Source organism: Aulonocara stuartgranti, assembly GCF_965226115.1.
Source record: "Aulonocara stuartgranti genome assembly, chromosome: 10".
Taxonomy (NCBI): domain Eukaryota; kingdom Metazoa; phylum Chordata; class Actinopteri; order Cichliformes; family Cichlidae; genus Aulonocara; species Aulonocara stuartgranti.
The window spans coordinates 28,535,296-28,558,951 of NC_138946.1; the positions used below are offsets into that span (position 1 = coordinate 28,535,296).

At 40.7% G+C, this 23,656-nt stretch overlaps 1 protein-coding gene across 8 annotated transcripts in view; it reads right to left on the reverse strand.

Moving 5' to 3' along the window:
• cblb (Cbl proto-oncogene B, E3 ubiquitin protein ligase) overlaps positions 1-23,656 on the reverse strand; it is a 175,568-nt gene that overhangs the window by 151,391 nt on the left and 521 nt on the right. For 2 of the 8 annotated variants that reach the window (XM_082549198.1, XM_082549199.1), the window contains exons 2-5: positions 22,595-22,680; positions 21,784-21,954; positions 19,915-20,165; positions 10,228-10,374 (exon numbers count right to left, since the gene is read on the reverse strand). In XM_082549198.1, the coding sequence (XP_082405324.1) occupies positions 10,228-10,374; positions 19,915-20,165; positions 21,784-21,951 (566 nt within the window). In that variant the 5' untranslated portion in view covers positions 21,952-21,954; positions 22,595-22,680. Of the gene's footprint in view, positions 1-10,227; positions 10,375-19,914; positions 20,166-21,783; positions 21,955-22,594; positions 22,854-23,656 lie in introns of those variants that run through there. The other 6 variants (XM_082549202.1, XM_082549201.1, XM_082549200.1 and 3 more) reach the window with 4 other exon arrangements.

Consider the following 23,656-nt stretch of genomic DNA (forward strand, 5'->3'; position numbering starts at 1 on the left):
CCAACTCCCTCTCAAGCGCTAAGACAGAACGTTGAGAAGCTGTGGCAGTTAGATGTGCTCCCCTTTCGATCAGAGAAAGAGGTAACTCGCTCTAAACAAGACAAAGAGGCACTGGAGTTACTGAAGAAAACCACAGAACGTGTACAGGTGGATGGAATAGCTCGCTATGCTACTCCTCTGCTCCGCCGCAGAGACTCCACTAAACTACGAACTGACCATGGCAGTGATGGCTCTCCTTCGGTCCACAGAGAAGCGCCTGATTAAAGATCCTGATCTAGTGGCTGTGTACAATGCAGAAATACACAAACTGGAACAAGCAGGTTATGTAAGAAAACTCACTCCTGAAGAGGCAAACCGCACAGATGAATCCTGGTTCATTCCCCATCATATTGTGCATCATAACAATAAACCTAGGATAGTTTTCAACTGTTCCTTCCAATACAGGCAAGACTGCCTTAACGATCAGCTGCTACCAGGTCCAACTCTCGGTCCATCCTTTATAGGTGTCCTGTTGAGATTTAGGGAGCACCCTGTTGCTGTGAGTGGGGACATACGAGGTATGTTCCATCAGGTGCGGCTTCTTTCGCATGACCGGCCCCTGCTGAGATTCGTGTGGAGAGATATGGAAAGAGATCGGAGCCCGGACATTTATGAGTGGTGTGTCCTGCCCTTTGGAACCACATGCAGCCCCTGTTGTGCCACGTATGCCCTTCAGCGCCATGTGCAGGATCATAAAGATGGCAATGAACAAGTACTAGACTCCGTGCTGCACTCATTTTATGTCGATAACTGTTTGCAATCTCTGCCCTTTGCTTCGCAGGCACGACCACTTGTCGATGTTATCATCAGAGAGTTGCTATCTACTGGTGGTTTCGAAATCCGACAGTGGGCCAGTAACTACCCAGAGGCCATTGTTCATCTCCCCTCTGAAGCAAAGTCCCCTACCTGCGAGCTGTGGTTGACTGAACACCAACCACATCCCCAAGAACCAACCTTAGGCTTGGCATGGCACTGCTCCACAGACCAGATCGCCTACAGATGTCAGCCAGTGGTTCCTCAGGAGTCAACCATGAGAAACATCTACAGCATCCTCGCCTCTCAATACGACCCACTGGGTTTCATCATCCCCTTCACGACCCGGGCAAAGGTTATTGTTCAACGTCTGTGGCAGAACGACAGGAACTGGGATGATCCCATCGAGGGCGAGTTACTCCAACGGTGGCAAGAGTGGGTGAGTGAGCTACAGTATCTACAAGAAATCTGTCTGCCTAGATGCTACACAGCCCCAGCAACCCAAGAGGGAACTTTCCAGCTGCATGTATTCTGTGATGCGTCAGAGTGTGCTTACGGAGCAGTGGCATATTTGAGATTTAAATCGGCAGAACATGAGGTCCACACTGCCTTTATCATGGCCAGATCACGTGTAGCTCCCCGCAAGAAACTGTCAATTCCCCGTTTAGAGCTGTGTGCCGTACTGGCTGGTGCACAACTGTCTAGACTCCTCCTCAGTGAGCTTACTCTGCCCATTAGTGAGACTACTTTATGGACCGATTCTACCACTGTGTTGAACTGGATCTAGTCCGAGTCCTGCCACTATAAAGTGTTTGTAGGTACTCGTATTGCCAAAATACAGGAGCTGACTGAGGCCGCCAGCTGGAGGTATGTCCCCTCGGCTTTGAACCCAGCAGATGACATCACCCGGGGAAAACCATTACGTGAGCTGTCAAAACCTAGCCAGTGGATGGATGGGCCCCCCTTCCTGAGACAAGCATCTGAGCAGTGGCCAGCACGACCTACTGTGAGTACAGACACTGAAGATAATACTGAGTTAAAGAAATCAGCTTTCTGTGCCTATGTCACTACAGATTTGGCACAGTCTGATCCTGCATACAACACCTGGGCTGATTTGGTGCAGGCCACCTACCTGTCTTCTCACGGGGCGGCTGTCCTCCCTATGTCAGCGGCACAACGCTTAGAGACAGAAGTTCAAATTCTCAAACAGGCACAACAAGATAGCTTCCCTGTTGAAGTACACACACTTAAATCTGGGAAAGAGGTGTACAAAGACAGCAGACTGAGCAACCTTTCTCCCAAATATGACAGTCAGCTTGGCCTCATACGAGTAGGTGGACGTCTCCAGCGAGCAGAGCAGATGGATGTTAACACTCTGCATCCTATCGTGTTGTCACCAGACCATCCTGCTACTCAGCTCATCATCAAAGACTAGGATACACGTCTCCTGCATCCTGGCCCAGAACGTGTCTTTGCCGAATTGAGACGCAGGTATTGGATTTTAAGAGGCAGACAGGCCATAAGGAAGCATCAGTATCGCTGTTTTGAGTGTAAGAAGTGGAGAGCCAAGCCTGTTTCACCGAAGATGTCTGATCTCCCTGCTACCCGCTTGCGATTAAATCAGACGCCATTCTGGTCCACAGGAATTGACTGTTTTGGCCCTTTCACTATAAAGATACAGTAGGTAGGAGACAAGAGAAACGGTGGGGAATTATATTTAAATGCCTTACGACCCGCTGCATTCACCTCGACCTTCTCACTGGTATGGACACTGACTCCTTTCTCATGGCTCTGCGCAGATTTATTGCTTGAAGAGGAAAACCTTTTGAAATACTGAGTGATCAGGTCACCAATTTCAGAGGAGACAGAGAGCTGCAGGAGGCATTCAAAGTGATGGAGCCACGACTGCAGGAGCTCAGTGAACAGAGCATCATTTTCCACTTCAACCCTCCGCATGCTCCACATTTTGGGGGAGCCTGGGAACGGGAGATCCGTTCAGTCAAATCTGCACTTCAAGTTGCTCTCAAAGGTCAAGCGGTGCCAGAGGATTTGTTGCTTACTGTTCTTATTGAAGTAGAGGGCATACTTAATTCCAAGCCACTGGGATACGTTTCCTCGGATATTGCAGATGTTGATCCAATCACGCCAAATATGTTGCTCATGGGGCGGCGCGATGCTTCCCTTCCCCAGGCAGTTTATGGCACCAGAGAAGAACTTGGAAGGCGGAAATGGCGTCACAGCCAAGTCATAGCGGACCAGTTCTGGACTCAGTTCATTCAGCGCTACCTGCCTGGACTGCAGCCTCACCAGAAGTGGAACCAGACTACTCCACCTTTGAAAGTGGGACAGACTGTCATGGTGGTGGACTATCAGCTCCCACGGGCTTCCTGGCCCGTAGGACAGGTAACACACATGTTTCCCAGCCCGGATGGACAGGTGCGAGTAGCTGAAGTCGCCATTGGGAAACATAAATACCAACGGCCTATGTCAAAACTTATCACTTTACCTGAACTGTCAGCTGAATGTCCTTAGTCATATTCACATGGGTTTTTTAATGTTTACTAATGTGCTATACACATTAGGGGGCGGCTGTATAAAACCCCTGTGATTTGTGTATATAGACTGTTCCACGGACACCCTCTAACCACTGCTAAGATGGTACATTCCTCCCATCCTTTGTTTGAGTTTGCGCTGGTTCACCGTGATAGCGCTGGTGGAGCTGGGCTGTTGTACTGAACATGTGTCGTGCGTGTGCGTGAATGATAAGTAAGTGCCTTGTATTTGTTTGTTCTATGGTTGTAACTTATCAAATACTTACCTATGTACATTGGGTGATGCTTTTATAGAGTTTTCCAGCGGTTTGTGTAGCCACGAGACAATGTATATTCATGCTGATTTGACCAAAATGGCGCTACCCTTGTGAACTGAGCTGCCCAAAGTAAAGATGGAGTCTATCCCTGTGCAGCAGCCCATTTGTGTCCACCAGGGGGTGGGGTTTAGTCATTTTCGAATTAGACTTTCTGTTCAACCCTTTCTGTATTTTTTAGACCAGTTAGGTTGACTTTAATTGTTTGCTAATTGTAATTTCTGTTATTTTACAGAACCACACACATACATATACTCATACGAATTCACTTCTGGAGATGTTTTGGATTAAAGGAACCCTAATTATCATTGCTGTAGACCCCCTCTTTCATCATATAAGTCACCTGTGCCTTCTGACCGAGGATAGGAAAATCCTGCTGTAATTTGCCAGTTTATTGAGCACACACATGACCAGTTCAGGACTGCTCATGTAGTTGTAAAGTATCTCTAAAATTAGAAACATCCTGTCATAGAGCTGAAAAACTAGTTTTTGCATTTATTACTTCTCGGCTGGACTAGGCTTGTCCTAAAAACTCCCTGAAAAGCTGTCCATTGATCCAACATGCTGCAGCGAAAGAGAGAGCATTCCCTTCATTGGCTCCCTGTTAGATTCAGAATTTAATTTAAAATCCTTCTCCTCACATACAATGCATTGAATAACCAGGACTGATTTTATCTTCAAGACCTTATAGTACTGCCAGAGATTTCTTTCTGATAAAAGGCAGTATTTCCTCCCCACTGTCGTCAAGTGCTTGCTCATAGAGGGACGTTTAATTGTGGGGGGCTTTCTCTCTCTATTACTTCGGGGTCTCTACCTTAGATTATAAAGCCCTGTAACAGAACTCTCGTGATTTAGTGTTAATACATACATAATTGCTATTGTATACATAATACAATATACACCAAATCACAAGGGGGTGGCTGTAGCTCAGGAGGTAGAGCAGGTACCCTACTGATCGGAAGGTTGGTGGTTCGATCCCTGGCTCCTCCAGGCTGCATGTCAAGTATCCTTGGGCAAGATACTAACCCCAAGTTACTTTCTGATGCATCTGTCAGCGTATGAATGTGTGACTGTAGTTAGAAAGCACTATGTATAAAGAAAGTGCTTGCGAGATTGGGTGAATATGGCATGTTATATACAGTGCTTTGAGTACTCCGGGAGAGTAGAAAAGCGCTATATAAGAATCAGCCCCTTTACCATATACAGTGGGGCAAAAAAGTATTTAGTCAGCCACCGATTGTGCAAGTTCCCCCACTTAAAATGATGACAGAGGTCAGTAATTTGCACCAGAGGTACACTTCAACTGTGAGAGACAGAATGTGAAAAAAAAATCCATGAATTCACATGGTAGGATTTGTAAAGAATTTATTCGTAAATTAGGGTGGAAAATAAGTATTTGGTCACCTCAAACAAGGAAAATCTCTGGCTCTCACAGACCTGTAACGTCTTCTGTAAGAAGCGTTTCTGTCCCCCACTCGTTACCTGTATGAATGGCACCTGTTTGAACTCATCATCTGTATAAAAGACACCTGTCCACAGCCTCAAACAGTCAGACTCCAAACTCCGCCATGGCCAAGACCAAAGAGCTTTCGAAGGACACCAGGAAAAGTATTGTAGACCTGCACCAGACTGGGAAGAGTGAATCTACAATAGGCAAGCAGCTTGGTGTGAAAAAACAACTGTGGGAGCAATCATCAGAAAATGGAAGACATACAAGACCACTGATAATCTCCCTCGATCTGGGGCTCCACGCAAGATCTCATCCCGTGGGGTCAAAATGATCATGAGAACGGTGAGCAAAGATCCCAGAACCACACGGGGGGACCTGGTGAATGACCTGCAGAGAGCTGGGACCAAAGTAACAAAGGTCACCATCAGTAACACACCACAACGGCAGGGAATCAAATCCCGCAGTGCCAGACGTGTTCCGCTGCTGAAGCCAGTGCATGTCCAGGCCCGTCTGAAGTTTGCCAGAGAGCACATGGATGATACAGCAGAGGATTGGGAGAATGTCATGTGGTCAGATGAAACCAAAGTAGAACTTTTTGGTATAAACTCAACTCGTCGTGTTTGGAGGAAGAAGAATACTGAGTTGCATCCCAAGAACACCATACCTACTCTGAAGCATGGAGGTGGAAACATCATGCTATGGGGCTGTTTTTCTGCCAAGGGGACAGGACGACTGATCCGTGTTAAGGACAGAATGAATGGGGCCATGTATCGTGAGATTTTGAGCCAAAACCTCCTTCCATCAGTGAGAACTTTGAAGATGAAACGAGGCTGGGTCTTCCAACATGACAATGATCCAAAACACACCGCCCGGGCAACAAAGGAGTGGCTCCGTAAGAAGCATTTGAAAGTCCTGGAGTGGCCTACCCAGTCTCCAGACCTCAACCCCATAGAAAATCTGTGGCGGGAGTTGAAAGTCCATGTTGCTCGGCGACAGCCCCAAAACATCACTGCTCTCGAGAAGATCTGCATGGAGGAATGGGCCAAAATACCAGCTACTGTGTGTGCAAACCTGGTAAAGACCTATAGTAAACGTTTGACCTCTGTTATTGCCAACAAAGGTTATGTTACAAAGTATTGAGTTGTATTTTTGTTATTGACCAAATACTTATTTTCCACCCTGATTTACGAATAAATTCTTTACAAATCCTACCATGTGGATTCATGGATTTTTTTTTTCACATTCTGTCTCTCACAGTTGAAGTGTACCTCTGGTGCAAATTACTGACCTCTGTCATCATTTTAAGTGGGGGAACTTGCACAATCGGTGGCTGACTAAATACTTTTTTGCCCCACTGTATGTGAATTTAATTAATTCATAACATATCGTTTTAACATATTAAAACAAAATATATGATTCACAGTTTAAATTTCATTTTCTGAAAAATATCCAACAGTGTATCTGTGAAAATGTGAAGCTATTGCCTTAAACACTATCTTCTATTAGGGTAAAAAAAAAAAAACTGTGGATAAAAAAAATCCACACAAAACTGGCATTTCGGGCATTTTGAAAATTTACAGAATTTGGTGCCCAATGTTTAATGTATTTGTTTTTTAAGTCATCCTTTTTACATCGCATTTTTAAAATGACACAACTGTAACCGTAATTTGGACTGTACCATTAATCCCAGAGGAAGAGAAAAGTATTCACAGTGCTTTGCTTCCTCCACAATGTGTTATGTTACAGCCTTATTGTAAAATGTAAATGTAAATTCATTTTTCAACTCAAAATTCTACATACATTATCCAATAACAACAAAGTGGAAAAAGTTTGCTTAAAATTCAGAAGTGTAATTCTTGCATGACACCGAAAACTGAGCTCAGTTGCACCCTGACACACACCTGTCTATATAAGGTCCCTTTGATGACAGTGCAAGAAAGGTCAGAGGAGTTGTCTGTAGATTTTCAAGACAGGACTGTATCAAGTCACAGAACTTGGGGTGGGGGTATAGCACAGTGACCGCCATCATCCATAATAGGAAGATTTTGAAACACCGGGACTGTTAGCTACTTGGCCAGTCTGAGCAAGTTGGGATAGAAGGAGTATCATTTCTGCAGCACTTCACCGATCAAGCCTGTATGGTAGAGCAGCCAGACGGAAATCATTCCTCATGACAGGTCTCTCTTAAACAAAGATTTAACTTTTTGGCCTGAATCCCGTGTGTCATGGAAAGCAGGCACTGCTCACCACCTGGCTAATACCATCCCTACAGTGAAGCATCGTGGTGCCAGCATCAGCAGCAGAACTGGGAGATTAGTCAGGGTTGAGGAAAAAATGACAGCAGCAATCTACAGAGACATCCTTGATGACGGCCTCCTTCAAAGTGCTCTGGCTTTTGAAATGTGGCAAAGGTTTATCTTCAACAGGATAATAACCCTAAGCACACAGCTGCCGGACACTGGCGCCACTGGGCTCTCTGACCACCACCATTTCATATACCTCCAACAGCTTCCTATCTGACACAGTTGGCTAATTTGGCTAATAGTGGCCATAGTGATGTTTTCTGCTTAAATTTATGAATGTTTATTTATAGTGAGCATCAGCATCAGCTTCCTTACAATATAAGCAGTAAATTCATCTGAAAGACATTATGTGCAGTTAGCCTCAAGCCAAGTCCTGACATCTCAATCTTCTCTCAGGATGGGTAACAAGTGTGACCCTTTGACTGATTAAAGGGCTATACCTCAGCTTCGGTTTGCAAAAATCTAATAATCTAACAGATTATACTATACTTAGTTTCTAAGGTGGCTCTGAACACAGTGTAGGATGAGCAGAGATAATTCAACTACATTGAAAAAAACACATTGTCTTAGAGATAATTATGAGGTTTTACAGAATCAAAATAAAGCAGTGATAGTGCATCCAGTAGCAATTTATATCTCTCTACACAAGTGGATTTTTTTTAACATGACATTTTTCATAACAAACACTTTAATTCACTATTATACTGAATTACATATATTGTGTAATGTATTGAAATGATAGGAACAGGATCTTCTAATATTCTCAAAATTCCAAGAATATCACAAAATAAGTTTTGCATTTTTTATGCAAATAAAAAAAACATTTTTATGAGGAAGGTATATGAGCAAAACATATTCTTTTAAGACATTTGTAAAATCATGGAAAATACTAGCCAAAAATGTCCTCCTGATAAAACTGAAAAGAATTAGAAACTGCTTCACAAGGAAGTAACCATTACCCTACTGCAGACTTTTGTCAGTATGAATGGAAAATGGTTATGATCTGAAATTATATGCTTAATGAAAAATACTGCTAAATTACTCTTTCTCGTTTGGCTCTCGGCGAAGGCAGTTGCACTTTTCTCCTCTCCTCCTTCCCCTTATCTTCCCTGCTTAGCCTCTTGTGTCCTTGTCTTGTCTCATGTGTATTACTTTCCCTGGAACACTCTCTCACAGTCTGTTCTCTAAAACCTAAAAGAGAATTATGGATTTGATCAACTGGTCTCTGAATGCTATTGACACCCTTTTCTCAACGAGAAGTCTGGGCTTGGGAGAGCCCGAGTGCCCTGGAGGGACTTTCCCTGCCGGATACACGATGGACGGGTGGCAGAAATGGAGGATCGTGTGCCTGGCGGGACTGTCGATCGAGGACGCTGAAGATATCTACCTATTCGGAACCATGATAACAGGGTTCTTGCTGATCGGAGCTGGCTTGGCCCTGGCTTATCGGAGAATTAAGAAAGCGGAACCAGCTGTTTAAACCTCCCCAAGGCTGCCCGCTGGGATTGAAACGATGGGACGAGGCGCGACTTCTCAGAAAGAGCTCACTGAATGCAGCATGGTTAAGACCTTGGAGAAGCTTACGGCTGCCGTGAATACTCAGAATAACACCTCCGAGCGTATATTGGATTACATCAAGGGGAAGTTCCCTCAGAATAACACCTCTGAGCGAAAGTTGGATTACATCGTGGAGCAGCTCACTGCAGTCGTGAGTTCTCAGAATCGGCTCTCTGAGCACAAGAATGACAAGACCACGGAGTGCAAGTTTGACAACATCATGGAGAAGCTCGCGGCTCTCCAACGGGAGAGTGAGAGACCAGTGTTGGAGTGTTAAAGAACAGCTTTAAAATTCTCATGAGTTATTCGCATAAAAGAAAAATCAACAACATCAACATGATAATGCGGATATCCCCTCGGCGCCAGCTGTGGGCTTAAGGCTGGAGCCGAACAAAAACTCCCTGATAACGACTGTGTTTTGACTGTTCCTTCCCATTATAAGGCCACCTGGGTTGGCTGGTAGACTGTTTACTTAGCCTGGTAGGGCGAAGGACACTGTCTCAGCTGAACTATGGACACGCACACACATACACTTACACTGATGAGCACTCACTCATCCCCCTTCCCCTTCCAATGCCTTCGATGCTTGTTGCCTCCTGGGAACACGAGGCGGGTCTGGGCCCGCGCTGGAGAGACGGTGCAGTGGCAGGATGGCTGCTGTGTTGCCTGGGATTACTCCTCATCCCCTACCCAACCCTGTTGCTGGTCACGTGCTCTGTAATGTTGTACTGTGGACATTTATGTGCTTTCTGTGCAGAGGAGTTTTTTTGTTTCCTGTTCTCATGCTGTCCTCCTATAGCCCAGCATGAGTAGAGGTCTCTTTTTTCCTCTTGCATTTTCCCATTGTAGTGTACATTTCAGTGTTTTTTTTCTGTAATGCAACCGTTCTCTGACTTGTATCCCCATGTGATGTCTGTGTTGTGTGTGTAAGGTCGGGGGGCGGGTTCATTCCACTGCAGGGCAACATGCCACTGCATGTGGCAAATAAAATTTGAACTTGAACTTGAACTTGAAATTTAGCACCAGTGTGGAATTTGACAAACTTTTAGCTAGCCAGCTCTAGAATAGGCTTGGTACATTTGTAGTGGTGTTTTACTACTTTTTACCATTACACGTTAAAAGTGATGGTGTTGATTATTTAATGGAATATGTCATTCCCAACTATTTGTGTGCATGTCCAATTTGGACAAGTGAATAACATACACATCTATCAAAAAACAAACAAACAACAACAAAAATAATACTGAGGTGACACTTACTTTTCACCAAAAAATCTCCTCCAGAAGTCAGCAGCATCAGCTTTGGTAATCCTGAACGTGTCTCCTTGGAATTGTCCTCCAGGGAAGATTGCCTTGATTTCTGCCAGCATATGACTGAAGATCAGAGACAGCTTGGTCAGGTTCCTCCTGCAGAGGCCAGAAAACAGGAAATAGTTCATGTAAAATTATAGCCTCACATGTTTGACAGACACCACATGGAAACTATTTGACCTGTACAAATATACTGTACATGTTCCTGACTTCTGATTTGTTGGTAATAGCTGGTCAAATCAGACATTTCGAACACTCTCTTAGACCAACATATGCTAGAACACAGTTTATAGATAATTTAATGTTGGATTTCCTTTAAAAAAGTTAACTATAATATGAACTACATGAGCACATTAGAAAACAAACTGGCTTAAATAACGACTACAGAAGGATCTCTGTGCTATATCACACAACATATCACATCTATCACACACTAGATAAAACTGAACTTAAAAAAAAAAAACAGACATATTATAACACTTAAGGATGTGTGGGCATAGGATGTGAGAACACATTTTTCTCAGGGTTAGGGTTAGGGTTAGGGATCTCATCATCTGATAATGATAAATGTGACAAATGCAGAGCCAGTGTCAAGTTTTATTTTGCACAGTTATTTATGCAGCCTAAAATCCAATAACATATTGCCACTTATTTTCTGAGTGTACAAAAAGGGTGATAATGTTAGTGCTTTGTAAAAGGAAAGTAAATTTGTTCTTATTCACAAAAACTAACCAGTATAGACAGGTACATTTCCTTCTTTTGAAAGCAAAACCCAGACAATCATAAATGTGACATAGAAAGATTCATCAGTCAAATAAACCACTGACTTGTTGATCCAGAAGACCCTCTATGGCATAGGTGTCAAACTCTGGCCCGCGGGCCAAATTTGGCCCGCAAAGCCATACCAAATTACTATTAGAGCTGGCCTACTGGTATTATACAGCTAATATATATATTGTTTAGTATTAAGCTTTGCTTGTTCCATATTCAGTTTTCCAGCAAAACCTATTTGAGTCCATAAGAAAAGATTCATTCTTATATCTGGAGGAAGATTTTTTTTTTTTAATAAATATTATTGTTAGCCCACGACTCCAGTTTTGAATTTTGGCCCACTGTGTATTTGAGTTTGACACCTCTGCTCTATGGAATGGATTCATGTCATTTGTTTTTGAATTACTGCATATGGACACTATCTACACATTGCAACAAGTTTTTTACACTTCCCAGGATGACTTAGAGCAAAGAAAACCTATGTGTGAGAAGCTGCTTCTTCAACAGAAAGATTGCACACTGTCACTTTGTTGCCTGCTACTATTACTTCCTATTAGACCCTGGTTAAAACCAACAGATGGCATAGCTATACTTTCAACTTTCAAATGGTCATAACCCCAAATGTCAATCAAAGAAAATCCTGTTTATTTGAACAATTATATTTGACGTTATATTCCATCTTTGCTATGAGGAAGGGCAAAAATGAAACTTCGTAACTTCCCAAACACTATCATAAGAGATTTAGCTTTACATGTGATTTTTTTCCCATCAGATGAGTTTTAATGTTGTTGTCTTGTACAATTCGCCATCACACACATATTATTTTATGATCAACAACTGATGACTATAATATGAACTGGTTGACAAAAATTGAAAATGGCAATGTCAAAATTTTATTTCAAACAAATAATCAAAGGACTTAAAAGAGTCACTAAAACAGTAGAACCCTAATTGATGTCTTACCAATAAAATGGGTCAGATGACAAACACATCATCTATTAACTGTAATGTAAACACAACATGCAAATATTAATTGGAATCCCCTTATAGAAATAGATAACCAGGATTTGTGTTGTGATTGCATTACTACTTTAAAGTGGACATAAAACACTACACATATTGGGGCTCTTTTTATCTAATTGCTATCATTTTAATTGATGCCCACTCATGGTAAATGATGGTAAACTGTTGTTATGTTATTCAGCCATGTTCAGAAACACTACAAATCCGTTATGCACAACGTGCATCACTCATACACTGCATCACACTTTTTGGATGTTAATTTGTCCTATTTAACCACAGTTTAGTGTTTTTCTTCATTGTCTGTTTGGAGTATAAAATGTAAGATTAACTTGATATCTGAGTGTCTCTCTAGTTTTTTTTTTTTTTTTTTTTTTGGGGGGGGGGGGGGGTTGCCTTGTTTAGTTGACTAAGAAATCAGTTGCCATGAACAGTTAAACGTCAATCAGAGCTGTAGTCAATTTGATAAATTATACAATAATTTTACAATTATTCATAATATTTTTCAACTTTTTCTTTATTTCTGATTTAATTTTGGAATGTTTGCCCATCTACTGTCTTTCTCCATTTCCTTGGAAATGGAATAAAGTATTTGAGTAATATTAGGTTAAAGTGGGAAAGGTGAGCATCAGTATTCTGTGGTAGCGTTCCACTTCAGTTGGTCTGCATGTGTATGAGCATGTGAGTGTGCTTGTGTGTATGCCTGCACTGAAAAAAAGTAATTTCATGCTTCTTTGGTTACCATTAGGCCTCTAATCAACCAAGGGCCAACCAAAATAACTTCTCATTGGGATGCAAAGGAAAAGACCACACATCCTTGTGGGCGAGGGCTCTGCTCTTAAGTACCCCCAAACAAACAGAAAAAGCAGCATGTATTCTGCGCTATATAATGTATGCATGGATACATGGATACATTTTTTGGATGTAAATTTTCTCCCTGCTTACAGCATCACCCCACTTTAATGCTCAGTGCAAAGTACAAGACAGATATATGGTCAGTCGCTCATGTGTCCTTGCCATGATCTGTGCTATCAGTCTGTAATCTGCCTCATCTGACAAGCTGCCCATGAAAGGCAGCCTAGGGCTAATTTATTCAGCGTGTCTAGGGTAGCATGGCCAGAAACTGCTGGCTAACTTATGTAATTTTTTGATTGTTCTGTTATAAGCAACACATAAATGAAATCATACTAAACAGCTTTTCAACATGTTAAATAAAAAGAACAATTTCAGATTCCCCATAAATAAAATAGAGCAAAGTCACAAATTTGCTTACACAGTTGCTATCACACTGCTGTGCTGACAAGTGCACTCCAGCTGCTCAACTGCTCACTATCTCAATTTCTATTGGCTTCCTGCCATCTCAACAATTTGTCTCCATCACAAACGGCTTCCTCTAACTCACTATGACATTGTAGACTTGCTTTAAATGTCAGGGTCACTATAACAGAAGTCTCTAAATAATAAATGAATTGTTCATTAAAAGTAATATGGTAAGGACCATACAGTTGTGCTGTATTCAATATTCAGTCTTGAGTATTTACTTTCATTCTGGATAAATGTATTACCATTTCTCCAACATCATGTACTGGTATTCAAAAGCTTCATTTGAATCATTTTTAGGCTCTTATGAATGATGATGAAAGCTATTATTATCAATTCATAAATGTAACATTTCCTATCATACTGGGAACAGTATTCTATTAAAAGGGTGATGTAAGAAAGATGTTTCTAGATTTATTAATAAAAAGCATTCTCTTTTCTGCAATTAAGGGTTATCTGTGGTTGATGATAACTATGATTATAAAGTCTGGATGTTAAAGGGTAGAGCGATCAACTGGAAAACGTGGTCTGGCATTGTAGGGCCAATGCTAGGTTTGACAGCACACTTTTGGGGAGAGATTTCCTCGACCATTTCCTTCACACTGTCCCCCAGCTGCATCCGTTCAGTAGAGCCCCCCAGTCAATACCAGTCATTACAGTGTCCCCCGGTCGCATCCGTTTGGTAGTGATCCCCAGTCAGTACCAGTCACTACAGTGTTCCCTGGTTGCATATGTTCGGTAGTGACCCTCAGTCAATACCAGTCTCTACAGTATCCTCCGGTCACATCTGTTCGGTAGTGACCCCCAGTCAATACCAGTCACTATGGTGTCCCCCGGTCGCATCCGTTCGGCAGTGACCCCTAGTCAATACCAGTCACAAGAAAGCATTGCTATGGTTAAAAGCTTTGAAGATGCTGTAGTTTAAAGCTTGTCTGCCACAGCCCCTGTCTCTCATGTACCTCAGTGCTCATAGCTGAGTGTCCCGCAGAAGCTTGGAAAGAAAGCGTCTGGAGTTCTTTAAGTTTCCTCGAAGATGTTTCACCTCAAGGAAACTTAAAGAAGTCCACATGCTTTTCTTTCTAAGCTAAGACTACAATGAGCTGGATGACTGCGAACCTTCACAGACATATAACTCATGAAGTAGAACTGGATGCAGAACAGGAGGTAGAGCTAATTCACAATTTGAAGGTTGGTGGTTCAATCCCTGGTTTCCAAAGTATCCTTGTGCAAGTTGCTCAATTCACTGGAGTGTGAATGTATATGACTGTTAGGCCAGCATTTAGAAAAGTGCCTGTGTCAACGGGTGAATGAAGCACGGTGTATAAAGCACTTTGAGTGCTCCAGTAGAGTAGAAAGGCACCATTTAAAGGCTACATTTCCCATTTACAGCTGGGGGATGTGGACAAAAGAAATAAATGGGCCCTTTGGAACCAAATGACTCAATCCAAGCTTTGATCCAACAGTGGAGGGGCTGTTCTTTTTTCTTCATGTGTGTTTGAAGGGTGGGGGCATAATACTGCAGGTCAAAGCACATTGATATAAACCCTTAGTCAGAAGGCAGTGAGTAAACCTCTCAAAATAGCTTTCCAGTCCTTTGTATGTATGTACTCTCACAAACACACATACATTTATGCTGAGACTTATTCCTACCCAGGTTCTACTTTGTGGAAGCTTACTCAGGCTCAGACCTTCCATGGGAACATGTGACATCATCATTTCAAAGGACTGCTCACTATGACACATCAACAAGCGTAATAAAAATCCTTCTGCAGAAGTACATTCCAGATCAAGCCTATACATGTTAGTTGCAGAAATACAGTACTGTGCAAAAGGTTTTAGGCAGGTGTGAAAAAATTCAGTAAACAAAGAATGCTTTCAGGAATATATGATTGTTGTAATGTTTGTTTATTTTTATCAATTTACAAAATGCAAAGTGAGTGAACAAAAATTTAAATCAAATCAGTTATTTGGCGTTACTGCCTTTAGCCTTCAAATAAGCATTAGTTCTTATAGTACAATTGCACAAAGTCAGGGATTTTGTAGGCCAAACTCTGCTACCAAGTTGAGGTTGTGAAAGACAGTTTCATGTCATGGCAAGATTGAGCACAGCAACAAGGCACAAGGTAGTTATACTCTCCCAGACAAAGATTTCAAAGCAGACTGGGGTTTCAAGATGTGCTGTTCAAGCTCTTTTGAGGAGGCATAAAGAAACGGGCAATGTAAAGGATCATAGACACAAGTGGTCGGTCAAGGAAACTTACTGCAGCAGTGCTTATTACCCTTTGAAATCAGAAGATGTCCAGCAGTGCCATAAGCTCAGAACTGGCAGAAACCAGTGGGACATTCCATCTAATGTCTGGAGAAGTCTGGCCAGAAGTGGTCTTTATGGAAGAGTTGCAGCCAAAAAGCCATGCCTTTGACGTAGAAACAAGGCCAAGTGACTCAAGTATGCACGTAAACATAGGAAATGGGGGTGCAGAAAAATGGCAGTAGGTGCTCTGGACTGATGAGTCAAAATTAGAAATATTTGGCTGTAGCAGAAGGCAGTTTGTTTGTTGAAGGGCTGGAGAGCGGTGCAATAATGAGTGTCTGCAGGCAACAGTGAAGCATGGTGGAGGTTCCTTGAACGTTTGGGATGCATTTCTGCAAATGGAGTTGGAGATTTGGTCAGGATTAATGGTGTTCTCAATGCTGAGAAATACAGGCAGATATTTCTCCATCATGCAATACCATCAGGGAAGTGTATGATTGGCCCCAAATTTATTCTGCAGCAGGACAATGATCCCAAACATACAGTCGAAGCCATTAAGAACTATCTTCAGTGTAAAGAAGAACAAGAAGGCCTGGAAGTGATAGTATGGCCCCCACAGAGCCCTGATTTTAACATCATCGATGGTGTCAGAGATTACATGAAAAGACAAAAGGATGTTAGGAAGCCTACATCCACAGAACACCTGTGGTTAGTTCTCCAAGATTTTTGGAACAACCTGCCAGCCGAGTTCCTTCAAAAACTGTGTGCAACTGTACCTAGAAGAAGGCAAAGGGTGGTCACACCAAATATTGATTTGATTTAGATTTCTCTTTTGTTCATTCACTGCATTTTGTTGATTGATAAAAATAAATGATTAACACTTCCATTTCTGAAAGCATTCTTTGTTTACAGCATTTTTTTTACACCTGCCTAAAACTTTTGCACAGTACAGTAAAAGCATGCCCATTCTCATGAACAAATTAAAAGAAATAACTGATACAGTGAATATCAAATTAAACAAAGAAAAATGGACTATGCTTTTCTTTTCCGTCTATACTTTTATTCTCTCTTTTCTTTACCCTCAACTCTCAACTAGCCACAGAAGATAACTGCCCCATGCTAAGCCTATTTTTGGAGAGGATCACTTCCCTTCCTATTAAATAAATGTTTTTCTTGGCAGTTTGCTGAGTGGTCATATGCTAAAAAAATATAAACAGTCCTTGCTAATGCTCTTTTGAGATTTTAATAATCTTAACACCTTAACTATTCTGGTATAAAATGTCACAGAAATATAGGCTACATAAAAATGTATATGAGAGTACAAAAGTATGTGGTGTAGTATGTGAACTATCAAATGAGGATCACAGAAGAAAAAAAGTTGTTTCAGCATAAGTTGACGCAACCTTCAGCAAGATCAGGAAAAAAAAATCTTTTTTAGCAGAGCTAATTTACTGCAACTTTGTTTTACGGCTCAGTTTTAGCAAATGACATTTTATATAATAAATTTATCATTTTCAGCCATGAATTATGAAACCACTCATGTTTGTCAGTGTCATTTTAGGCTGTTTGATGGGCTCTTTTCTAAAAAGGGTTTACCCTTGCTTAAGAATGACATCATCTGCTTTGGGCATTAACTGCCAATGGGCAGGACAAATAGAGAGAGTCACTAAAGTACTATGGTGTCAAAGATTTGTACTAGAAAGTAAAAAATTGAAAAGGAAGAGGTTAACTTGCTCAATTAAATAAAACAGCCATGAGTCTGTTTCTAATGAGAGGCTCAAATTTAATACAAAAGAGACTGCAGATCATTCTTAAACTTTTAGAAATGCTCTTCTTCACATAACCTTCACAGATGTGTGCTTGAACGTACTTCTCCAGTTTAAAACACAATTACTCAAACAGACATAAGCAAAGACACACAGACACCCTGTCTCTCAGTCTTTTGTAGGATGAAAGAGAGCCTCTTGCCTGTATGTTTAAGAGTCTACTTTCTCATGATATGAATAAAAAGATGTATGAATAAACTCGGACTATATATTTACAACTACATATTTTTTCACACTGTTCTAGCTAGGGTCTATTTAAACATTGTATGCTAGTGAAATTGAGTTGCTTATGTTAAAAGAGTCACTGCTAGACAGCAAAAAAGGATGCATGTATTTTTGAAACTGTTTGCCATTCTTTCAATGTGTCAGCAGAACATCCACTTGAGAACATTGAGAAGAGTTGATGAATAATGCCCCTATCATTTTCCAGTTTCACATCTTTAACATCTATGTATAGTATTTGTGAAAATATTTTGAAAAATATTTGCTGATATGTAAATATCAGGATGTACTTTCTCCCTAATAATCACTGGTATAGGTTCCAAAATTCAACTATGGGAAAAACTGCTGGAACACTTCTCACTTAGTCTGGTTTAACAGGCATCCTGCAACATATGCATATAATGTAAAAGCTCAACCTCATGTTGTAACTGCAAAAGCTATTTGATATAACCGGAAATCAATTTGATTAACACAGAAATCAAACCCTGCAACTGGTTCAACTGTTCTTTTAGACTTCATTGAAGCAGAAGGAATCATCACGAACCCACACACACCGCATGACTCTTAGCTTTATGCAAATGAAAACAGCTATCTTAAAAGTCTAGAAATACTGACTCATACAACATCATGTAACTACCAAGAATGTACTAAATAGCTAAATAATTTGTCAGGTGATTCAGATATGACATTTATAAATTTTCACACGTGAAATATATGTTTCTATGGTTTCTTCTTTACCATATTGCAACAGCAACATATAGTGTTTATAGTAAACACTGTGTTTTACTGCAATAAATTAAGCCTATACAATCAGAGGCAATAAGAGAATAAAAGTAAGAAAAAAAGAGAGAAAGAGTTTCACACATACAGATCAAAAATGGTGCTGGATGCTTCTTCAGCTGAGATAAAAAGGAAATATATGAAGCGGATGTAATGTGTGTGGGGATTTTCCCTCTGAAGCTCTGCACATAGCTATCAGAAAGGGCTCCTGAGAATTACTGGAGCCTTACACATTTAAATTACCTATTGCAAAAACAGTTTTTAAATGACATAAATCATTTAGTTTTTATACCTGTTGACTCATAGCAAGAAGTTTCTGGAATTGAATACAGCATCTGGCTGGGCCTTCTGTATATGTTACATGACAGGCTTGCATTTGAAAAAGATCAGAATTTCATATCAAATCTTTGCAATGCGCAAGATGTGTAGTGGCATTTATCCTTAGATAGTTTGGGAAGAAAGCCAGTCAGAAGGGCTGTCTGGACATCAGTAAAAAAGAATAAAGTAAAAAAAATCAGTAAAAAATAATTTAATATATGTGTGTTTTATTAAGCTCCAATATGGACTGCAGAGTACAGTGAAGCAGTGCACCTTGAAAACAGATGAAATTGCAGCAGAGACTCTCTGCATAGTTACTTTTTGGATTATATGACTACTTTGCAACTCGAACCATGGAAAGAATGTGAAGTGTTCTTCCTGTAACTCTGCAATGGGTAAAGTTTTCACAGAGAATCATCTTCATTCTGCTATCACAGTATTTCAGCTGGCTAACCAGCCATGTACAGTTACAAATATCTGTCATCACGATGTGGCTGAGATAAAAAAAAAAAAACAACTTAAAGTTGTCAAGATCATTCCAACATATTTTTCAGATGAATCAACCTGCAACTTAATATTGAGCGTTAAGACAAAGAGCAGGAGTTGGTGTGTTGAAGTACTTATGGAAACTTTTGACTTTCACAGTTGTAATTGCAAGTGTGACACATATGAGTTGGTTGTAAGAGGCTGGAAAACTGAGCTATTAAGATTTTAAGAAAATGTTATTTAAATAACATTTAAAGGTGAATGGTAAGACATGTAAGTAAGTAAGTCATGTTGTCTCTGTGACTATGGTTATCATGAGTAAAACAAAAAGAGAGCACCGTCTCGTACAGTATTCAAAAAGGAAACTGACATCTGAGGGCATCAAGGAGCATCTACTGTGCATATCTAGCCCAAATGTACACAAATATATATAGCTTTGGAATGAAGTGGCCAGAACAGAGTGTACCTCCAAAAAGCTTGTAATTTTTAAATCTGAAACAAAACTGTTAATTATTATTGTTCCTATTCTGTCTGAGAGACATCATATGATAGCTACTTCTCTTAAAGCAGTCTTCCAGAGAAAACCAAGAAAATCTGTGTTAACATAAAACACAAAAGCCAGGAAATATCCCGTCGTCATACCTGTCCTGTGACTGCTCCTCGTACATCCTCTCTCTTCCCTCTTTGAAGAGCCGGATAGCTCGTTTGGATTTCTTCATAAGGCTATCAATGTAGATTTTAAAGTAATCATTCTCACTAAGCTGTATGATCATCTGGTTCTCTTCATATTTGCCTAGTATGACCCGCAGGTGTTGGTAGGCATCAGGTAAAATATCCAGGATATATGGTGGACTGTTTTTCAGTTGGAGTCTGGGATTTTGGCAGAGCCGCACCTGTTGCAAAGGAATTAATCAATAAATGAAAAATCAATGTTTTCTCAATGCACATCAAATTTTCTCCTGCCACTCTACCTGAGCAGCTGTGGCAGCATGAGAGGAACAACAGGAACAATATTATGCATATACTAGTTTCATTATGTAACTCAGGTATGTATATGACGGATTTTGATAAGGACTTTTGTAAATAAATGTAGTTCTAAAGGTTCTATTGAGATGAAATTCTCACCATATGTCGGTAAACCCATCCAACCCACATATGCAAAGAAATCAAACCACAGATGTCTCTTAATTAAGTTGTGTGTAATGATGATAAACAACACAGGGAAAAAGTATTGAACACATGAAGAAAGGGAGGTGCAAAAATACATGGAAAGCCTGACACCAGCTAAACTCTATCAGTAATTAGAAAGCCATCCTGCCAATTAATGCAAATTGATATCAAGTGCTTCAGCTGTTTTCTGGACAAAATTTCTAGGTGTAGCTAAGTAAGGGAAGGTTTCCACTTAAGTGGTCTCCACTCATCTCTGCTTTTTGCAGAGGATGTGGTTCATTTGGTTTCATCATTTTGTGGCTTGTTTACAAGTGAGGGGAGAGGAGAATGGAAAAGCAATAGGTGGATTGGTACTGTGGCAGCAGTGTTGCCGTCATGGTCAAAAGGGAGCTGAGCGTGAAAATTGAGCTCTTGATTTAGTGGTCGATCTACATCCCTACCTTCACCAATGGTCACGAGCTCTGGGGGGTGACTGAAAAAACAAGATTGCGGACACAACCAGCAGAAATGAACTTTCTCTGAAGGGTGGCTGGACTCTCCCTTAGTGATAGGGTGAGGAAATAGACAATCCGGGAGAAGCTGAGAATAGAGCATCTAGGCCCTGTAGCAGACCCAGGACACGCTGGAGAGATTATATCTCTCAACTGCCTTAATGTTCCCCCCAGACAAGCTAGAGGAGTTGGTTCTAGGGAGAGGGATCTCTGGGCTTCTCTGCTTAGGCTGCTGACCACATGGATAAGTGGAAGAAATTGGACAGATGGATAGATAGACTGATGGTTCAGTCCCAACTGATGCCCTATTAAAAGCTGTCTCATTACCAAGGTTTCACACAAGAAATATCTTGTGATGGGTAAACCACTGAGTGCTCTCAAGACCTATGGAACTTTATTGTTGCAAGAAACACAATGATGGCATTGTTTACAGAAGAATTTCTAAACTATTGAAGATTCCAGTGAGCACTGTTTGGGCTATAATTCAGAGGAGTGAAAACAACTATCAGAAGAGTTGTCCAAGAGCCAAGGACCATTTGTGAAGAGGTACAGAAAGGCTTGGAATCAGCAGGTACAAGTGTTTTAAAGAAGATATTAAGTAATAATCTCAAATGCCATGGCCTGTATGGATGCTCATGATCCAAGACTCCATTGCTGAAGAAAAAGCATGTTGAAGTGCGTTTAAAGTTTGCTGAACAACATTTAGACAAGTCTGTGAGGATACAGTCTGGTCAGATGGGAACAAAATTGAACTTCTTTGATAACATAATATATACCATGTTTGGATGTCAAAAGGCACTGCATATCACTTTAGAAGCACTGATGGCCAAGGTCATTTCTCAAGACTTACAACTTTATCCATGAGTTTCCAAGTTTTTTCTACAGTCCTCCGGTCAGCAACTGCTTGTTTGGGTGGCCCCACTGCATCCTGGATGGCATCAATGATGCCTAAAATTCGCCCCTTACTTCTATTTGGTCCACGTCCACCAGGATATCGACTACTGAGAGCAGTTGCCATTTCCTACAATCACACAGAATTTGTACTATCAAAACATTAAATGGCATGAAAACATTTGAAAAAAAAAAGTAAATTTCTAATAGAAAAAAAAATCAGCGAAAACAGTTACAGTTGTTATTTTTTCATTAATATGTTTTCAGACAGAGAGAATGATGAGAGAATATGCACAGCCTATATAAGATGTTTATTATACCGAGCTTCTTCTTAGTCCCCCCCCCCCCCCACACACACACACACACACACACTTCTCCTTGGTCCTGGACTTGTCAGTTAAACCCCTGCAATATAGGTTTTAGTGTCTTTCCTGATGAGTGCATGTCACCTGATTTGCATGTTAATTTTACACATCCAGAACTTTAACTGCAAAATTAAGCTGCACAAAATAAGCTGCTTATTATATTCCGTCCTCTTCCTTTGTGGTTTGATTAAGGATCAAGTTTTTACTTTGTGTGCAGTGATCTTGTCGTATGTTAACTTATTCGTTTTTCTGGTTTTCATGAACTACCTGTTATGAACGTAAGTTACCATATAACCACTGTTTCCGGGAGGCAGATTTTTCGTTTTAAGCGACTGTGACTGAGGTCACACAAGATTCTTACACTTATATAGACGGATGTTGGAGGGGAACAAAGTCCTAACTTACCAAATCACAGGGGAATGTCTGCTGGGATCCCTACTGAATTCGGTCCACATCCAACACAAAAACAAGAACTATCCCAGAGTCCAAAGCTGGAAAAAAATGGGCATGAAAAGTATCCAGCCTATATAGTTCTGTTATTTCACTATAAATCCTCAAAATTTATAATTGTCAAATAAGAGCAACTCCCTAGGAGTAGCCGGAGGAGCTGTATAAACCCGAGGCACAATACGTTTTGTACAACAAAATAGGTGTGAAGTTAAATGCTCTAAACATTATACTTCCAGTGGAACATTTCAAAATAAAGTGACGATTGATGAAATCATTTACATCTAGATTTTCAGCTCCGTGGTCAGCTTGTATTCGATTTTCTTTTAAATTAAAATCAACACCCAACAATCATGCTCTTTTAATAGACCAGTTGGACAAAAATGACGGCCAACAACAAGATGAATTTAAGGTGATTATGTCATCACTGTCTGTTGTAATCAAAGATAGGACTGTTAGAGATTATGTAAAAATAATTTTGTCGACTTCTTTCCTTTTATTTTGGTCAATATAAGAATTAGACACTGTAGCCCATATTATTAACACTCAAAATAATAGATCACAGGACTATATCTCTTGATTAATTTATGATTATCGTTTCAAGTGGCAATGGTTAATCAGGATGTAGTCTTATGAAAAACTAAAGTAGTGCATAGCATAGCACTCGACCTCCCAGGCCCATCTCAGAGCTATGAAGACTCTATTCCTTTATAAATATTGCAAAATTGAATTTGACATATCTTACATTCAACACAAGATGTGTAAATTTCCCAGCACAAATGTGTTTTGTTTAACTTTTGCCTTTATTTTTTAAATTGTCTTTTTGTGTCTGTTGCTGGCTACATTGATCTTGTCTTTTTTGCGTCACACAAACGCAACTCATAGCGTAAAGTCTGTGCTTTTATTTTAGAGGTACAGTAGTCTAAGTTCCTGCATCGTTTTAGCCTTGTTCTGGAATCTTGCTACAACCACAACGTGACATGAGGGCCGCTCCCACTCCTTTCAGTCGGAACGAGCAGT